General features: G+C 36.5%; 2 protein-coding genes across 6 annotated transcripts in view; one reads left to right on the top strand and one right to left on the bottom strand.

The window, feature by feature from the left end:
• Positions 1-19,088, bottom strand: part of dpr1 (defective proboscis extension response 1) — a 550,132-nt gene that overhangs the window by 212,919 nt on the left and 318,125 nt on the right. The window lies entirely within an intron of this gene.
• LOC137246984 (uncharacterized) overlaps positions 1-19,088 on the top strand; it is a 39,626-nt gene that overhangs the window by 3,260 nt on the left and 17,278 nt on the right. The window contains exon 3 of the mRNA XM_067778051.1: positions 8,082-8,216. Coding sequence (XP_067634152.1) covers positions 8,082-8,216 — 135 coding nt within the window. The remainder of the gene's footprint in view (positions 1-8,081; positions 8,217-19,088) is intronic.

Raw genomic sequence — 19,088 nt, 5'->3', positions numbered from 1 at the left:
TCTATCGTCACAAAACCTACAAGGAAAACTGTAAAAACATATTTTAAACAATTATTATCGATTTTATATTAATATTGCTACATCTTGCCATCATTTAATGCAGAAAATATGCGAGTTTTAATAATTTTGTTCAAATAAACAAAATTATTAATTGAGAATTGTCATACGTTTGAATCATATAAAAGTCAACACAAAACGAACTCGAGAAAAAAGTGATGCCGTTGCATATTTTTTCAGAAAAAAAACGATTTGTATAATTTTACATACATTTTTTCCTCTGAATAAAAAAGGAGTTTTGTACAGCGACCACATTTTTATTTCTAAGGGCGTTCAAGATGGCGGCGTTAGTGCGAGAAACTGCTTACATCCGCCACCTTCTATAATTCCATCATGGTTTCACAGAACCAAAATTCCACCCAGTTGTCAGTTCGAAAAAACCCCATCTGAGAATATTTTTCAAAAATACATTACTTCGGAGTTTGATTCAAAAACACCCTATCTCAGAACTCGGTTGAAGATCTCTCTTGCTTTACTAGGACCTCAAATGATTTAAAAATGACACCGATAAGATCATTAAACAATTGCGAAATTATTCAAAAATAACGTCGAAACAGATCCAAATATTTCAAAATCATAGGCCCGAAATTATTTTACTCGCAACTCCAAATAAAATTTTTAAATTACAATTATGCAGACTCCGAAAGTATCTGTAAGGCAAACGAGTTTTCACTGAGAACCTTTTCATGGCGGAAATACACTCGAAGTGTTTGCCAAATTAGCGCCCTGCTTAGAAAAACATCTAATTGAAAAAAACTTGTTTCTACAGTTTTGATGTTGCTTTGCCTGAAAATGTATCTAAATAATCCCGAAAACAGTCCCCGAACTAGGCGTCAAAAATTCCGAAATTTTCTCGAAAATACTTCCAAAGTAGTGGTCAAGAAATCCTTGAAATTTTCCCGAAAAAAATCCAAATAAAATCCTGTTACTGTTCGATAAAAACTCGAAATTTCCTGAAGCCCAAGAGGGCAGCTGACCCAGAAAGAAAATATTCTTGATCCAACAAGAAAAGAGCCAAAGTTGGAATGATAACAAAAAAATTCTATTCCAGCGGTCGGGAGGAAACTATTCCACAAACATTACCTTTAGAAAAAGTTCCGACATAATCCTATAATAACTCTTAAATTATTAATAATTATAGTTTCATTTATTTTGAAATCAATCCCGAAATGTTCCCAGATAACTAAAACTAAGTCCGATATGATTTCTATGCAGTCATGAAAATTTTCAGCAATAATCTCAAAACAAAATCAAAGAAGGACCAAAATCAAACCGAAAACATTCGCGCAATTATATCCAAATACTTCCCAAATTATATCACTCAGAAGCTCGCATCAGTCCTGATATTATCCTGAGAAAATACTCTAACAGTCCAGAAATTCTCACTAAATGATACCGAACTATTTGCTAAAGTATCGTTCAAACAATTCCTTAACTGATTCGAGAAAATTCTGATATGATACCAAAAAGATTCGGAAATTATCTTTTAATGATAAACTCTTAAAGCTATCCCGACAGCAGAATTGCTCACCATTCTACGGATACCGCATGCAAACTTAATGGCCAAAAATATCGCGTTAGCAACTGCAACAAGGCCTAAGGCATCGGGGCAGCTTGTGTGAAGGCCGTATGTCCATAGCAATAAAATGTCATCTAATAGCATTGGAAAAACTTCATTTAGGCATCTATTCCGCGTTCCTGGTCATAGAGAGACAGAATGTAACGAAAAGGCACGTGAGTTGGCAAACAAGAGGGCAGCACTCGCTGAATCGACTATAGATGTTCCAATTCGCTTAAGAGAATTCAAAGGAAAAGAGGATATGCATATGACCCGTTTCTATGTGAGTGCAAAAAGCCCCGAAATTATTCCTAAATGGTCCCGAGATATTCCCGAATCTATCCTAAAATCATAACCGGTATGTTACGGCATTAGTTTCTCTCTTGTTAATAATAATAATATTTACTCGGTGCGACATACCTCCCAGGAGATTACGGCCAACTTGTGGCTTTTTGAGGATGCAGTTTTGTTTGCCAATCCATTTTAGTCCAACAAAATACAACTTTTATGTCTCTCAAAGTTTGCATTGATTTTGAAAATTGTTTCCAAATGGGTGTTTTATATTCACTTCCATAGGAGCAGCAGTTAGCTTTAGTTTTTAAATGAAAGAAAACCTGAAACACACTTCAAGATAAACCAATGCGATTTTTAGGGACCTATAATTTGCGCTTTTTTAGGCCAAAATTCATTGTGCTGTTAAACTACAAACCCAGAATAATCTAAACGAAAATTTCTATATTCCCGAAATATCGAATTTTTTCTAAAACGTTTTTCAAATAAGATATCCCTCAAGGGCGGAACGGAAGGTAGGCCTAAACAGTGGTAAAAGGAACTTGAGCTGGAATGTACTCAAAGCATCTGCAGTTAAATCTATTGAAACGATTTCCTGACTCATTCGGTATCTTCCAGGCGGAGGTTCTGCCACAGAGAGAGCAGTCAGACTGCTTCAGGATTTTACGGTCCCTGATAAGAATGTAACATCCTTTGTCGACAGTTAGGCCCCCCTAAAGAGATTAGAATCCAACGCTATAAAGTCATATATAATGCGGAAGTTTCGAGCATCTCCAGCATCCATTAGGCATCTCAATGTCTCCCTTTGCTAGATCTCTGGCCACAGCGTTATTGAAGGGAATGAATTTGGAGATGAGGTGACTAGGAAAGGTTTCACCGCTGGATTATTTTTAGAGGACAACCGAGACAACTAGACTAGAATTAATTGGGTTTTCTGCCTAGAAAAATTCAAAATATAAATAAAAAGTTATAAATATTCGTCTATTTTCGAATTTTTTTGAAAAGATTTTTCAGTTTATTATCCAAAATATTATCGAAAATCGAAACAAAAATATTTCAATAAAGACCATGATATAATAACGACAAGATGGTGTTTGTAGTGACAGCTCATTTTGAAAACTCCCATACAATACGAATGATGAGAGAAAGGGGAAGAATAAAAGAGGTCGTTTTAGGAAAGAGTATTAAATAAAGTACTTTTTTGTATCAATGCACTAAATCCACAAATGGTGACGAAATTGTGTGTTTATTTAAATTGTTTAAAAAAATATTACTTATATTAATATACGCTAGTCGAAACAGAGCAAAGCATGTATAGAGTAGTGGTGTTGGCCTTTTATATCGAGAGTGTTTAATCAAGTCCAGGGAAACCAATCATCGAGATACTGTAGGAAAACTACGAACAGTTTGTTTTTTTTTTTTTTTTGAAAAAAGCTTTACAAATCCTTCGAGTAAATTTCTGCCATAAAAACCTTTATCAGCCTTAGCAGACACCTTGAGATACGGATTCTGATAAGGATCTTGAATCCTGAATTAAGAGGGCCACATTATCTCCCCAAGGCTGCATAATATCTGTTATTATATTCGATATAAATAGCTAGGTGTAGAAGAAGCAGCTACCCTGCTGTAATTACTTTCGCTACCTCGGGCGTTTTTTAAGAGCACGGCAGTTCGATTTGTAAGTAGATACAGGGGGCGGAAAAAGGTTCGATGGAAGTATGGATCGGTAGCCAGTTAACACCGTTGACTAAGTATGCGTTGACGATTGAAATTCCAGTGTGCCCTTATAGTTTTTTAAAAGCCTGATGAGAGGTAGGGCTGGTGATTTTACCGGAGTAATGATATACCTGGGTAATCAGGTAGCGGGAATCCGGTTACCCAGATATTACTCGAGTATCCGAAAATCCCTTTGCCCGAAGACCACCACAAATATGTGAGCACTGTGGTGTTGAAAAATTGCTTAAGGCCTTTTTCATGATCGGCACATGAGTTACTGCAGAGTATAAACAAAAAAATAAATAAATGTAAGGCGCGATAACCTCCGAAGAGATCTAAGGCCGAGCTTCTCTTCCAATTTGCGTCGTGCTCCTCTTGATTTTTCCTCTACAAATTGGCCGGACAGGACCTACATGTTTTATGCCGACTCAGAACGGCATCTGCAAGGCAGATGAGTTTTCACTGAGAGCTTTTCATGGCAGAAATACAATCGGAGCGCTTGCCAGACACTGCCGAGGGGCGACCCCGCTTAGAAAAATTTTCTTCTAATTCAAAAATCTTATTTCTAAAATTTTGATTTTGCTTTGCCCGGGAGTTGAACCCAGGGCATACGGTGTGATAGGCGGAGTACGCTACCATCACACCACGGTGGCCGCGAGAGTATAAACAAAGGTCAGATATAACTGGCTATCCTATTATGAGGTCACCAGACATTATCCAAATTATTCGGGCAACTGGCTCCAGTAACAACGTGAGAGTTTGCCGTGTCAGACATTGTTGTTTTGGCGAGAAAATCGAATCGTGTGACTGTTGCATTTTATGGGGTACGTTTTACAACCCGATCCGAGATTCACTCCTAAGCACCGCAGATGTGAGATAATATGCAGGGCTAAAAATTACAGAAGGATGAAGTAACAAAAAATGCACACAAGTATGAAGCTTCCTAAACGTCGTTAACCATAGAATTGCCTACGGGTACACTGACTATCAGTATATTGATGTGCTTAAGGCTAAAACCAGGAATGATCACACGGTTCTAATTTGTTTGAAGTTGAAGGTTTTCTGATGAAAAACTGTTTTACAATGTGTAATCAAACACTATTGCCTGCAGACCGAGATATGCGCTGGAATTGGCACTTGCCATATGAAACAACGCTCACAAGAAAACAAAACAGCAACAAAGAGACGCGATAGAAATATGGTTAACTCTAGAAAAGCTTTGATTTGATGCCGGATCTGAGGTATTTCAATACATCGCATTGTAATGCTCATACGAGCGCCACCTCTGCCATAATATAAAAGTGATGCTTGGCAACTTTGGCAAGTGTTAACAAGATGTAAATGGTCCCCATGATTCAATTATTAGAGGTTTGTTCTTCAATGACGGCAGAGCTTTGACACTCCCAAATTGAAAAATCTGGACGAGTTGCTTTTACGAAGTAAGGAAACCGGGTAATAATTAAATCCCCTTTAACGAAAATTGTAGTAGAAAAGTACATTTAGTAGTTACTACTAAGTAGTATATTAGTAGTGATAATAAATTTGTAAATGCCAATAGGTTTTGGAGGAAAAAATTAATTTTCTACTAAATATTTCGTGAATTGAAGAAAAGCTATGTCGGTTTAGAATTTTATTCAAAAATACAATATATCAAAATTTGTTTCGAAAACTCCCTATATGAGCACAAGTTCAATGCATTTTGACATAAGAGGTAGTTAATGAAAAGCATTCTGAGGCGTTCTTCAATCTATTCTAATAAAGGGCGTTTTTGTGACAAATCATGAAATGGGAAGTTTTTGAAAAATATTTTGAGATAGGACGATATTGAAAAGGCATCCGACATGGTCTAACAAAAAAAAAATAAAAGAATATGGCTTATTGTCTTAGAACTTCATATTCCGGTCTTGACTATGACAGAAGAATTCAGATTTTATGCGGTCCTGCAACACAAGGAGTATTCACCTTTTTATTCTGAAATTTCGGAAAGCTCCTTTACGTCAAGTATTCATGGAAGTGTTCCGGATAAACCGTTAATTTAGAATACTCGGAACACGTTCGTTTGATACTACCTCACAAGGTCCGAATATACATAATATTCAAAATATAAACCGATTCCCCAAATTCTTAAATGGAGACGAATGTTTCGAACATACGAAATGAATAAGTTAACGTGCTCAATGAGTACATTTCGTTATGGCATCTTCATTATTTACTAATGCCATTTTTACGTGAATCGATTTACTAGTCGAGTTTTTGATGTTGAACGATGAATTTTGAGGTGTTTTAGGATTCGTTTGTTCACAGGTTTATGGAAGTGCGCGATTCTTTGGTGTCCGTACTTTTCATAAAACCCATGTTCAGCCACACTAATAGATCATGGCATAGTTAATAAATTCATCATACAATTAAAATAAATGTTCTAAGGAATTATGCAATTTAGTACTTATCGGGTATTTGTAAACTGATTGCATCCTATTTCTACTACTAAAATTTTTCGAAAAATCGCAAAGAAACAACACAGTTAACGGATATCAATTCGATTTGGGAGCAAAATGGCTGCAATTGTCAAAAAATTTGTCTGTCGAGCAAACCTCTTGTGATTGAATCATGAATGGTCCCAATGAAAATATAGTCCCTAGCACATTATCTCACCCAATGGAGCCTAATCAATTTCCCCAACTCCCGAAACATTGGCAAAGTCATTACATATCCTGTCTTTCGATCCAGCCACGTCGACCATGTTGCGACGGGCGGAAGAAATGCTTTTGGAGCACACTCGGAGCGGCAAAAACCAGAAAAATAGCCTAGAAAGGGTAATAGAATTTAGATGTAAATTATGATTATTATTTTAAACAAATTACCTTCATTTTGTGTGGATAATATTAAAATTTCTCTAATTTTGTTAAATAAACAAAATTACTTTTATGAAAATTGTCACCAATTTGAATGAAAGAAAAGTCAACACAAAACAGAGTTGAAGAAAAAAGTGATGCCGTTTCATACTTTTCCAGGAAAATTAATTTGTAATGTTTTTTCTACAATCTTTCTTCTGAATGTAAAAGTAGTTTAGCAAAGAGGCAAATTGAGTTTCAGAATGGGAGTTCAAGTTGGCGGATTAGAAAGGGAAGCTGCCAACGTCAGTCACCTTGTAATTGCATCATGTATAAAAACAGTCTTGCTACTTTCTTGTTTGATGTTGTGTGTATTAGTGCGGCTTTTCCTCTAAGTAGATAGTATGTGCCCACCCCTAGTAACATATGGTAACCTCTAATATCCCTGCAAAAATTAGTGCGACTAATCCCTAAAGAGAACGGTCTACGATTAATCTCTTTTGTCTATATTGGGGCATATTTGATTACCTCTAGTCCCTTTTAGTTATAGTTGTGACTAAACAGGCTTAAATCTTTGTAGCCCATTTTAAGAAACATAAGAAGCTGGTAACGAATTGAGTTAAATAAAAAAGATTTTAGGTGGTTTACAAAAACTAAGGCATGACGTGGCTGAATGCGTTTGTAACACTTCAACAATCGTAGGAGTGCGGGTTCAAATCCCACTCCCGGGAGAAAAGGCTTTGAATAGATTTACAAGGAATAATCGAAGCAGCTGTCGTCTTGTCCGTCCTGATGTAACGTTGTTTAAAATTTTTCCAAATTATTGAAAACAATATTTTGAATCTTTTGCATGTTTTAATATTGCGCTTTAAATGCATATAATCTCGTTCCATACGAAAATTAACACTTTCTGATTAGAAATGGGACTAGTCTTCATTCGTTCCCATATGGGTACAAAGGGGATTGGTCCTATCGTTCCCATTGGGTACAAATGTGTACAATTAGTCTCTTCATAGGACATGATCAAACAGAAGAGAACAGTTCAACGCTTACAAAGAGATCAAAACTAACATTAGCCGCATACTCCTTTACGAATCATACCGGATTCTTCCTAGAATAGTCGCATTTTTTGAAGGGATCGTAGAAAATTTCATTTCAATTCACTTAGTCTTACCTTCATCTAATAAAATTAAATAATAAAAGTTTATAATGGCCCATAGCTATTTCTTATCAAATGAGCAAACGAATATTTATTTATTTTTTTTTTGTTTGATTAAATTTTCGTAAAAATGGCAATAATTAGTTTAAGCACTTTTCCCTTTATTTGGTGTGCACATATGCGCCACATATGATAATCGGCGTTGTGTGAGTGAGTTTTCTCTATATACACGTAAAAGCTTACATGTATCAGTACCTAAAATCTGCATTAGTTTTGAAATCATTTACATACATTTGTATCGATGTAAGCCCTTGTGTAAAAATAAACACATTTAGCGCCCACCCCAAACGATGTAACAATTATGCGCATATTTAATTTGTTAAATGAAGTTTTAAACAAAACACTATTAACAAATTTGTTTAATACTGATTACAATAAAACAAATTAAAAAAAAATTTTGGATTTGCAGATTAGTTTCGCCATGTTTGTGTAAAGGTTCGCTCACATATGTTCATGTTCATTGCCTGGAGCGTTGGATTAGCACTTCGAGGAGCACCGTATGTGAACTTTGCCAATTTCAATATAACACCGTGCAGACACTGAGGTGAGTGAATATGGAAAAAACATGAATTCATTCGAATTTTTTGCATTTGAAAATTTACAGCATCGTACGAGAAAATAGGAGAAGCAATTTAAATTAAAAAATATTTGAAAAACCTATACGAATTTTGAGAGACCTTAACTTGTATTTCGTTAGCTTAAAGTCCTCCGCAGATGACCCAACTCCTCATCGTATCGTACACGTATTGTTCAAATATTGACGCTAACGATACGTGTGCGGATCCACATACAATGCGACAAACGATCGTCATAGTACGAGTTTTTAAAATATCGAGCCATGAAGAATTTGTTCGTTAAATTTTAGAAGAAAAAAATACAAGAAACAAGTAAGAAAGGCTAAGTTCGTGTGTAACCGAACATTACATACTCATCTGCCAATTTACAGATTGCAAAACTTTTAAATTGCCTTCTTTTAAAAGTGGGCGCTGCCACACCCATTGTTCAAAATTTTACTAGTTTTCTATTTTGCGTCATAAGGTCAACCCACCTACCAAGTTTCATCCGCTTTATCCGTCTTTTTTAATGAATTATCGCACTTTTTCGATTTTTTGAAACTTTCGATATCGCAAAGTAGGCGTGGTTATAGTCCGATTTCATTCATTTTTAATAGCGGTCTGAGGTGAGTGCCCAGGAGCTTACATACCAAATTTCACTAAGATAATAAATAAGAAATTTACTCAAGTTATAGTGTTAACGGACATTCCAATTTCAATGCTTCAAGTTTACAGTTTAGGTCTGATTTGTGTTCCGGTTTCGAAATAAGTCCCGGTTTTGGTTCCAACGCCAATCCCGCATTCAGTTCTCTTTTCGGCTTCGTTTACGACATTACTAAGATTGGGTTCTGGTACTTAATACTGTTTTGGTTTTGGATTAAGTCTCGGTTCCAGGTTACCTTCCAAACTTAGTTTCCGCTCCAGTTAATATTGCGGTTTCGGTGCGATTCCGCTTTTGATTCCAATTTCGGTCAGGGTTCAGTAACCACTTCGGTCTCGGATGCAGTCGGAGTTTTGGTTCGGACGGACGCACATGGCTAAATGAATTTCCTTTTTCGCCTAGATCGTATGGATATATAGAAGTCTATATCTATCTCGATTTGTTTATGCCGAAGCATTAAAGGCATAAAAAGAAGCACGGTGGAATAACCAGGTGAAGTAAGCCATCAATTTTCTTGTCTATATTCTTCTTTATTCTGAAATTCGCCTATATGATAATTTTTCACCAATGGTGTCCCCAAAAAGTGTTTTTTTTTTGCATTTTTCGGGAGTAAAAAATGCCAATTTTAGGACTTTCACTGGATTTAATTACAAAGATTCATCATTTGGGTATCTTTGGTTGTGGCTTCCCTAACTATTACGTCCATATTGTTGTTCTTTGCATTATATATGTATGTTTCGTTTGTTCTCAATTTCAAAATTTAAACCGGTTTTTGATTGAACAAACCATTTGTATTCACGTCACATCCAACCAAGGATTTTCCCCTATGCATGCTACTGAAAACTTTCGAGAAATGTTTTTGTCATTCCGACAACAAGAACATCACAGTTGTCGTATTAAACCTTATTAATATAAAACCTTACTGACATATGCTGATGACATTGATATCATCGGCCTAAACACCCGCGCTGTTAGTTCTGCTTACTCCAAGCTGGAAAAAGAAGCGGTAAAGATGGGTTTGATGGTGAATGAGGACAAAACGAAGTACCTGCTGTCATCGAGCAAAGAGTCAGCGCATATGCGCTTTGGCAACCACGCTACTGTTGGCAGCCATAATTTCGAAATAGTAAAAGACTTCGTTTATTTGGGAACCAGCATCAACACTAGCAACAACATCAGCACTGAAATCCAGCGAAGAATCAATCTTGCCAATAAATGCTACTTTGGACTAGGTAGGCAACTGAAAAGTAAAGTCCTCTCTCGGCGAACGAAAATCATACTCTACAAGTCACTTATCGTACCCGTCCTGCTATATGGGGCAGAAGCATGGACCATGACAACAGCAGATGAGGCGGCTTTGGGAGTGTTCGAGAGAAAAGTTCTTCGAAAGATTTATGGACCTCTACGCGTAGGCGATGGCGAGTACCGAAGAAGATTTAATGATGAGCTGTACGAGCTATACGCAGACATCAACATAGTCCAGCGAATTAAAACGCAGCGGCTGCGCTGGCTAGGCCATGTTATGCGAATGAAAGATGATGCTCCGGCCAAGAAAGTGTTTCTATCGGAACCCGCCTATGGAAGCAGAGGTAGAGGGCGGCCCCCACTCCGTTGGAAGGACCAGGTGGAAAACGATTTAAACTCCCTTGGTGTGACCAATTGGCGCCGGTTGGCGGAGCGAAGGAGCGACTGGCGCGCCTTGTTGGACGGCCATAACCGCTTAGACGGTTAAGCGCCAATTAAGTAAGTAAGTAATATAAAACCTTGGTATTTTAAATATAGTTACAAGAAATTCGTACCCACTATTGTTATTTTGCCGTAAAAATCAGACCACTAAGATAAGAGGAATGATACAGTAATCGATTTTAATTGAATATGAATCCAGCTCGCTAGGGGTCAGCATCTTCTGGTTCTAGGCGGACTGCGGCTATTCTATCCCCTGACATATTTTAGTAAATAATAACTTGGTAACAATTCAACCATCAAGAGCTTTTGGGGGACTTTCTGGTCAAGGTTGTATAATATATTAGGCCTTTTGTTGGGTTTCTGGATCTGAACGATAAATCAACAAAACAGATGTAAATTACTATGGATTTTTACGGTTGGAAGCACAATAAAAAGTATTACGATTACTTCCAACTGTGACTGTAAAACTTTTCATTGAACCCAAAGCCATTTAAGTGTCACAAAAGGTAGTTAGGTTCAATTAAATAATGGATAACACCTCTCGCTTTTACGTCCGATGAAAGTTTCAACTGCAGTTGAAGTTGAGGTCAGTTTACTTTGGCCGCACAATTGAATTTCACTGCTCATCACAGTTCAGTTGGTCAAATGGAATTTTTTTATTTGATGCTGAAAGTAGTGCAAACTTGCACAGGTACTGTGTATAACCTTTGCATTGGCGACAGGTGGCACTGATATGCTAAAAAAAAAAAACAGTTTCTGTAATGGCTTTCGTAGCAAGGTATTTACTTTTCTACTCCTATTTTTTCGAACGGGTAAAATTTTTACCCACTTGTGACTATTAAAAATGCATCCCTACCATTTCAGATAGCATACACCTTCTGTCTTTTTTTATTTACTTCACCAGGTGATTCCACCATGAGCACTGAGTAAATTTGTTTAAATTCTTTCGAAAAAGCATTGACTTTCGCGTAAATGAATTGGTCCCTAGGCCAGCAGCTTTCTCCAATATGTGTCCTTAAGGCTACGCAATCATACTGAGCGCGAGTAACACACCATCGGTTGCTTATTTGGGTTGCACGTGACTTCAGATTTCGTTGCGTCCAGGTCTTTTAGAGTCAACTAGAGTATCCCAAGCACTTTGTTATGACGGAAAATTGGTTTGCATACATTTAAAAATAGAGCCTCGATTTTCAATATCGTTCCCATTGTCTTCTTCTCTATCTACCATTTTTTGAATAATTCTTGCCCGCCCTTTATTTCATTTGTCTGCCTTCCACTCCCACTCTACAATTCCACCTCCACTCACAATCCCATTCCTCTCTGTTGTGTTATTACTCTACATGTAAATAGAGGCGTTTATCATATGTAGATAGGGCAAAAACAACAAAATTAGCATCTTGCCTGTTGTTGTTGTTGTTATTGTAGCGATAAAGTTGCTCTCCGAATGCTTTGGGGAGTGTTATCGATGTAATGGTCCTTTTCCGGATACAGATCCGGTACGCTCCGGTACCACAGCACCAGTCCGACCATCTCGGGAACGATTTATGTGGCCACATTAAACCTTCAGGCCATCCCCTCCCTCCCCCCCCCAAATTCCATGAGGAGCTTGGGGTCGCCAGAGCCTCGTCTGCTAGTTTAACAGGATTCGCCGCGAATAGGTGAGGTTGACAATTGGGTTTGGAGAAGCTATATATTGCGCTGGCAACCTGAAAGGTTGCGCTACACAGCCCCTTCAATCTGGTATTTTAGTCGCCTCTTACGACAGGCATACCTACCGCGGGAATATTCTGACCCCCTAACCCGCTGGGGTCATCATACTTTCATCTTGCCTGTTCTTCCTTCTCTCTTCATATTTGACCGTTTCTCTTCTCTGTATTTTCTCTCTTTTACGTTCCTGATGTTTCTCTCTTCTACTTCCACGTTCTTTTCTCTCCATCAACCTTCACCCCTTTCCTTGCACATGCTTCCAGAAAGTTTTCCAAATATTTATCTGGTCGAAGAGGAACTCATGTACTAAATTTCAAACAAATTTTACCATAAATAAGATTACTCAATTATTTTGGTTACTAGTTCAATTACCTATTCCTATTAGCTAAGTGGGATATATATATCGGTGGATATGATTATTTTTGGTTGCATATTTCCCTGGTTTATTGGTGGTACCGCTAGTGCCTGATCCAATTCTTCAGGAATAACAAAGCAGTAGTTGAATTCCTTGAAGTGAGTTTTACCAAGTTATAGAGTTTAATGGTTTGGCTTTTGGATGGCTTCCACCATTGTGATTGTGATCGTAAAGGAGCCAACATGGATTTTGTCTTTGCGCTAATCTGATGGCTCGTCGACCGATCTTGTCAGAAATTGTCAACAAAAAAGGTCTAGCGCACTCTTATGGATTCGACATAGTTAAATCACCAAAAGCGTAATTTTGTAATTATATTTAGTGAATATAAAAAGGACAGACGAGCAGAGCTTATGCCATAACTTCCTAGCACTAGGTCTTCCTCAAAACTTGAAGTATTTGCAGTAAAAAAATTATGAAAAAAACCAAAAATGTGCAATCGTACAGGATGATCAAATGACGGCAATGCTGCGTGACAGTTGAAGTGAAGGAAGCAAACGAGGCGTACGAGCGACATGAGGTTCTATTTTTTACAAACATTTGTGCGACACAAAGCGTGTGCCTTGTAACGTTTCTTACAAGTACGATATGAGCCAACTATTCTGCGGAGGGCTTGAAAGTGACTGCCCTATAAAAATCCATAGTTACTCAAAATAAAATAATTTAAAAAAATGTTTAGGTTAAACGGTTTAATTGAAAACAATAATTACATTAAGAAATAATAATACTAAAAGATAATAAGTAATTAGGTAGGTCTTAGGTAATAGCCCTCGTCAAACTAGGGCGTTGATCAGACAATTAAATAAAAGCGTGGATCTCGTCAAATTTCTATTCATATTTTCATATACATATGTATAAGTAAGACCAACTGAACCTTAATCAGGTTATGCTATGCTTCACTTTTCTAGAAATTGCATGCGCCCACCGCTTTTATTTAATTGTCTGATCAACACCCTAGATTGACGAGGAGTGTGACGACTAGTATCTAAGACCTACCTAATTGTTTTCTAGCTTTTAGTGTTATTATTTCTTAATGTAAGTATTGTTTTCAATAAAACCGTTTAACAAATTTTTTTTTTTTTTTAATTATTTTATTTTCATTGTTTTGAGTTTTTATTTAATTTCCTATTATTTCTCATTCTATATATGTAGTTCATCTAGTGCCTCATTATTACAGTGACTCTTTCCTGAGAATTTTGTTACAATTGTAACTCCTCAATTGATAATCCTTCCAAAGACTTTACTCGACTCTGCGCCACGTATGTGTTGTCCCTCCTCGAACTCCAAAGTATTTTGTTGTTACTTCTACCGGACTGTATGTAATATGTGTTCCAAATATGCGCCAAATAGGGCCAGAAATACGATTTTTTGAAACATTTCGATCCATGCGCCACATATCAGTTTTTTTTCTTATTATTGCATTGTCATCGGGTTCTGAATTATATTCCAAGTATCAAGCTTGTAGCTTATCGGGAAGTTACTTAAATTTCAATTACAAAATTCTGTTCGATACACAGAGTCAAGCTAAATAAAACCGTATAAAAATTCAGAATACTTTAAATAAAAACTTCGAAATTGTTTTGAAATTTTTTTAGATGTTTTGGAAAACGATTTGAGATTCATTTGCATTGCTTTACGTGGAATTTTTTTTTAAATTATAGAAAATAAAAAAAATACCTCAAAATTTAAAAAAAATCCTGTTCCTATATTCGTGTACGCTGCTGTTTGTATATTTTTACACTCAGTTGAGCAGAGCTCACAGAGTATATTAACTTTGATTGGATAACGGTTGGTTGTACAGGTATAAAGGAATCGAGACAGATATAGACTTCCATATATCAAAATCATCAGTATCGAAAAAAAATTTGATTGAGCCATGTCCGCTCTTAACACGATAACTTGAGTAAATTTTGAGGTATCTTGATGAAATTTTGTATGTATATTCCTGAGCAATCATCTCAGATCGCTATTTAAAATGAACGATGTCGGACTATAACCACGCCCACATTTTCGATATCGAAAATTTCGAAAAACCGAAAAAGTGAGATAACTCATTACCAAAAACGGATAAAGCGATGAAACTTGGTAGGTGAGTTGAACTTATGACGCAGAATAGAAAATTAATAAAATTTTGGACAATGGGCGTGGCACCACCCACTTTTACAAGAAGGTAATTTAAAAATTTTGCAAACTGCAATTTGGCAGTCGTTGAAGATATCATGATGAAATTTGGTAGGAACGTTACTCCTATTACTATATGTATGCTTAATAAAAATTAGCAAAATCGGAGAACGACCACGCCCAATTTAAAAAAAAATTTTTTTTTAATTAAAATTTTTACAAAAAATTTAATATCTTTACAGTATGTAAGTAAATTATGTCAACAATTAAATCCAGTAATGATATGGTGCAACAAAATACAAATATAAAAGAAAATTGGGCGTGGCTCCGCCCTTTTTCATTTAATTTGTCTAGGATACTTTTAATGCCATTAGTCGAACAAAAATTAACCAATCCTTGTGAAATTTGGCAGGGGCTTAGCTTCTAGGACGATAACTTATTTCTGTTAAAATGGGCGCAATCGGTTGAAGCCACGCCCAGTTTTTAAATTTTAAACACAGTCGACCGTCTGTCCTTCCGCTCGGCCGTTAAAACGATAACCTGAGAAAAATCGATATATCTTTACTAAACTCAGTTCACGTACTTATCCAAACTCACTTTGAATTGGTATAAAAAATAGCCGAAATCCGACTATGACCACGCCCACTTTTTCGATATCGAAAATTACGAAAAATGAAAAAAATGCCATAGTTCTATACCAAATACGAAAAAAGGGATGAAACATGGTAATTGGATTGGTTTATTGACGCAAAATATAACTTTAGAAAAAAACTTTGTAAAATGGGTATGACACCTACCATATTAAGTTGAAGAAAATGAAAAAGTTCTGCAGGGCTAAATAAAAAACCCTTGAAATCTTGGCAGGAGTACTGTTCGTGGTATTACATATATAAATAAATTAGCGGTATCCAAAAGATGATGTTCTGGGTCACCCTGGTCCACATTTTGGTCGATATATGGAAAACGCCTTCACATATACAACTACCACCACTCCCTATTAAAACCCTCATTAATACTTTTAATTTGATATCCATATCGTACAAACACATTCTAGAGTCACCCCTGGTCCACCTTTATGGCGATATCTCGAAAAGGCGTCCACCTGTAGAACTAAGCCCCACGCCCTTTTAAAATACTCATTAACGCCTTTCATTTGATATCCATATCTTATAAACAAAGTCTAGAGTCACCCCTGGTCCCCCTTTATGGCTATATCTCGAAAAGTCATCCACCTATAGAACCAAGGCCCACTCCCTTTTAAAAATACTCATTAACACCTTTCATTTGGTACCCATATCGTACAAACAAATTCTAGGTTCACCCCTGATCTACCTTTATGGCGATATCTCGAAACGGCGTCCACCTATAGAACTAAGCCCCACGCCCTTTTAAAATACTCTTTAATGCCTTTCATTTGATACAAATGTCATACAAACACATTCCAGGGTTACCCTCGGTTCATTTTCCTACATGGTTATTTTCCCTTATGTTGTCACCATAGCTCTCAACTGAGTATGTAATGTTCGGTTACACCCGAACTTAACCTTCCTTACTTGTTGATAAGTAATTTTAGTGTGTGTAATTTCAGTGCAAAAATTGCATTGTAATTTTAGTATCACTTTGATAATTGCATAATATTTGCACTCATTAATAAATTCTGATAATAGCAATTGGTATATTTAGTAAAATAAATATCAAATTAGTTTAAATGAGTGAACTCAGCTGAGACCAGCACAAATAAAACAATGCAAATTAAATTATTTTCTTTCAAATAGGTAGTGTATGTAGATATGTATCAGTTTTGCAAATGCAAACGGATATATTTCTATGCAAAAATTAATATTGGAATATTAACAGAAGATAAGTTTACAATTAAATTGAGCTAAATTTTTTTTATACAGCAGTGAACTGAAAAATGTTAACACAACAACAACAACAACAACAACGGTTAACACAACAACAACAGAAAAATGGCAGTGGCAATTTTCATAAAATTGTGTCAATTAAACTTTTATTTTCAATATCTTTAGAAAACATCTGTGAATTGTGTAAACGAAAGCATACAATATTCGAAAAGTTGAACGAAATTGTACTTTGTCGGAAAGTTTTCGAAACTAAGCTCAAAAAAAGTCAAAGATCTTTAAATCATAAGTTCGAAATGTTCATAAAATGTTCCCCAATTTTCGAATTTTTTCGAACACGTTTCAAATATTGGCTAGGTACTAAAGGAAGTTCTTGGCTAAAAAAGAGAGTTCCAAATAAAAAGTTCGAAAATTTGTTTTCGAAACTTCTTCGAAAATGTTTTAGATATTGGTTATGTACAAGTACTTTGTTAGACTAAAATTTATTGGGTTACAAAGCTGTATACTCAAAAAAAAAAGAAAAATAAAAAATCAGAGAACTCCATACAAGATGTTCCAAGTTTTCGTACATTTTTTCTCAATATAGGACATCTTTTTAACTTTTTTGTTAGACTAACATTGATTGGGCTGAAACACTTCGTACTCAAAACATTTTTGAGAACCGCAAATAAAAGGTTAAAATTTTTCTTAAATTTTTTGCAGTTTTCGATTTTGTTTAAAAATGTGCTGAGATTGGGTTTGTTTAAGTAGTTTTTTAGACTAAAATTTAATGAGTACTCAAAAAAATGCCGAAAAGTTTTCGTAGAATATTACCCAACTTTCGAACTTTTTCGAAAATGTCTCCGATATTGGTTACGTACAAGTAAATTTTTAGGCCAAGACAGATTGGTTTACAAAATTGTTTGCTCAAAAAATGCAGTGAATTACAAGTAAGAAGTTTTCGTAAAATTTTTACCAATTTGTAATTTTTATTTAACCATGATAAGGGAAATCTGAGCCACAAGCACTTTACATGGACATATTTAGTCCCCTTATCTTGTACTGGCCCGCCACTTTTGATCAGTAGGTGACTTGGTCGCGCATTACTTTAGCTGTGTCCGAATGTTGAACTTAAAAGAACCTAGGTCATATCCTCTACTTCTCACATACACAGATGTTTCCACCGCGCCGCACTTACTGGGCCAGGCCATCATGTAAATATTCTGGCTATATATCCACAGATTCGTCAGCTGCGAACCATGGGACATTAATTTCAATAACTACTGGTTGGTAATAAATCGATCAACCGATTCGTCATCTGCACTATGCAAACTCACAAATTCTATCCACCGCCATATACCAAAACCCCGATCTGTCATCTGTGATTTGCCGGTTATAGATTCGACCAACTTCCAATTGTTTGAGGATCAATCTACCGATTCTTCAGTTGTAACTTGACATCGATTTCACCAACCACCGTGCTTGGGGTCGAAACACTGCTTCGTCGTCAACGATTCACAAATCCTATTCACCGACATCCACCACACCAGCGATTCGTAATCTACGATTCGCCAAGTACAGATTCCAACAAATATCGGTTACTTTGGAATCAATCTAGCTATTCGGCACCACCGATCCAACAATTCTACTCGCTGACATCCACCGATTCACCAATCCCACCAACCACAGGATACTTGGGAATCGAACCAACGATTTATCATCACAGCCACCAACCGCATGTCCGACCACTGCCTGTACAACCCCCGCCCCCCCCTCGCCACCACTGATCAGTAAGATACTAGTATGCTACAAATCACGTCATCAGCCTGGCTACTGGTTCCACCGCCATCCAGACGGTGTACCTTCGCCATTAATAAGCAGTTGGTAAGAGCTCCTTTTCAGTATTACAACTAGTACCAACTCTTCTCCATGCCACGTCTCACAGTGGCATTTTTTTATGATTTAGACGCGAAAAATTAATAACTCACTGAAAAATTAATATATTTCATTCAAACCAAGTGTTTGTATGCCTTACCTTTCAGTGAGAATATGCGAAGGGGGTGGGCGGTTTGGGGGGTTGTACCCCCTCCAAAAATTTTGAATTTACCCCAAACAAAAACTTTCTTATAGCCTTATCTTGTTCTTTTATTCACAATTGAACATACCTATATTTAAATTTCTTATCTTCTTCAAACCGTGAAGCAAACTTGCCAAGAAAATTTACTTTGGTGTAATTCACTTGAATCCATCTCATACGAAGCTATGACAAAGAAAAGTTCTAACTTTTCTGCAGCATTCATCATACAATCCCTCGTCTCTATTTACTCCCTCCCTAAAACAGTACACACGAGGTCTTTATCCTTTCGCTTTTAGCCACGTTCTGCAACCCACATCTCATACAACTGCCTCTTTGTTGACGTCATTACATCAAAAC

Source organism: Eurosta solidaginis, chromosome 3 (assembly GCF_040869045.1).
Source record: "Eurosta solidaginis isolate ZX-2024a chromosome 3, ASM4086904v1, whole genome shotgun sequence".
Taxonomy (NCBI): domain Eukaryota; kingdom Metazoa; phylum Arthropoda; class Insecta; order Diptera; family Tephritidae; genus Eurosta; species Eurosta solidaginis.
Note: the sequence above shows the minus strand (reverse complement) of the source record. Positions and strands in the feature narration are given on the sequence as shown.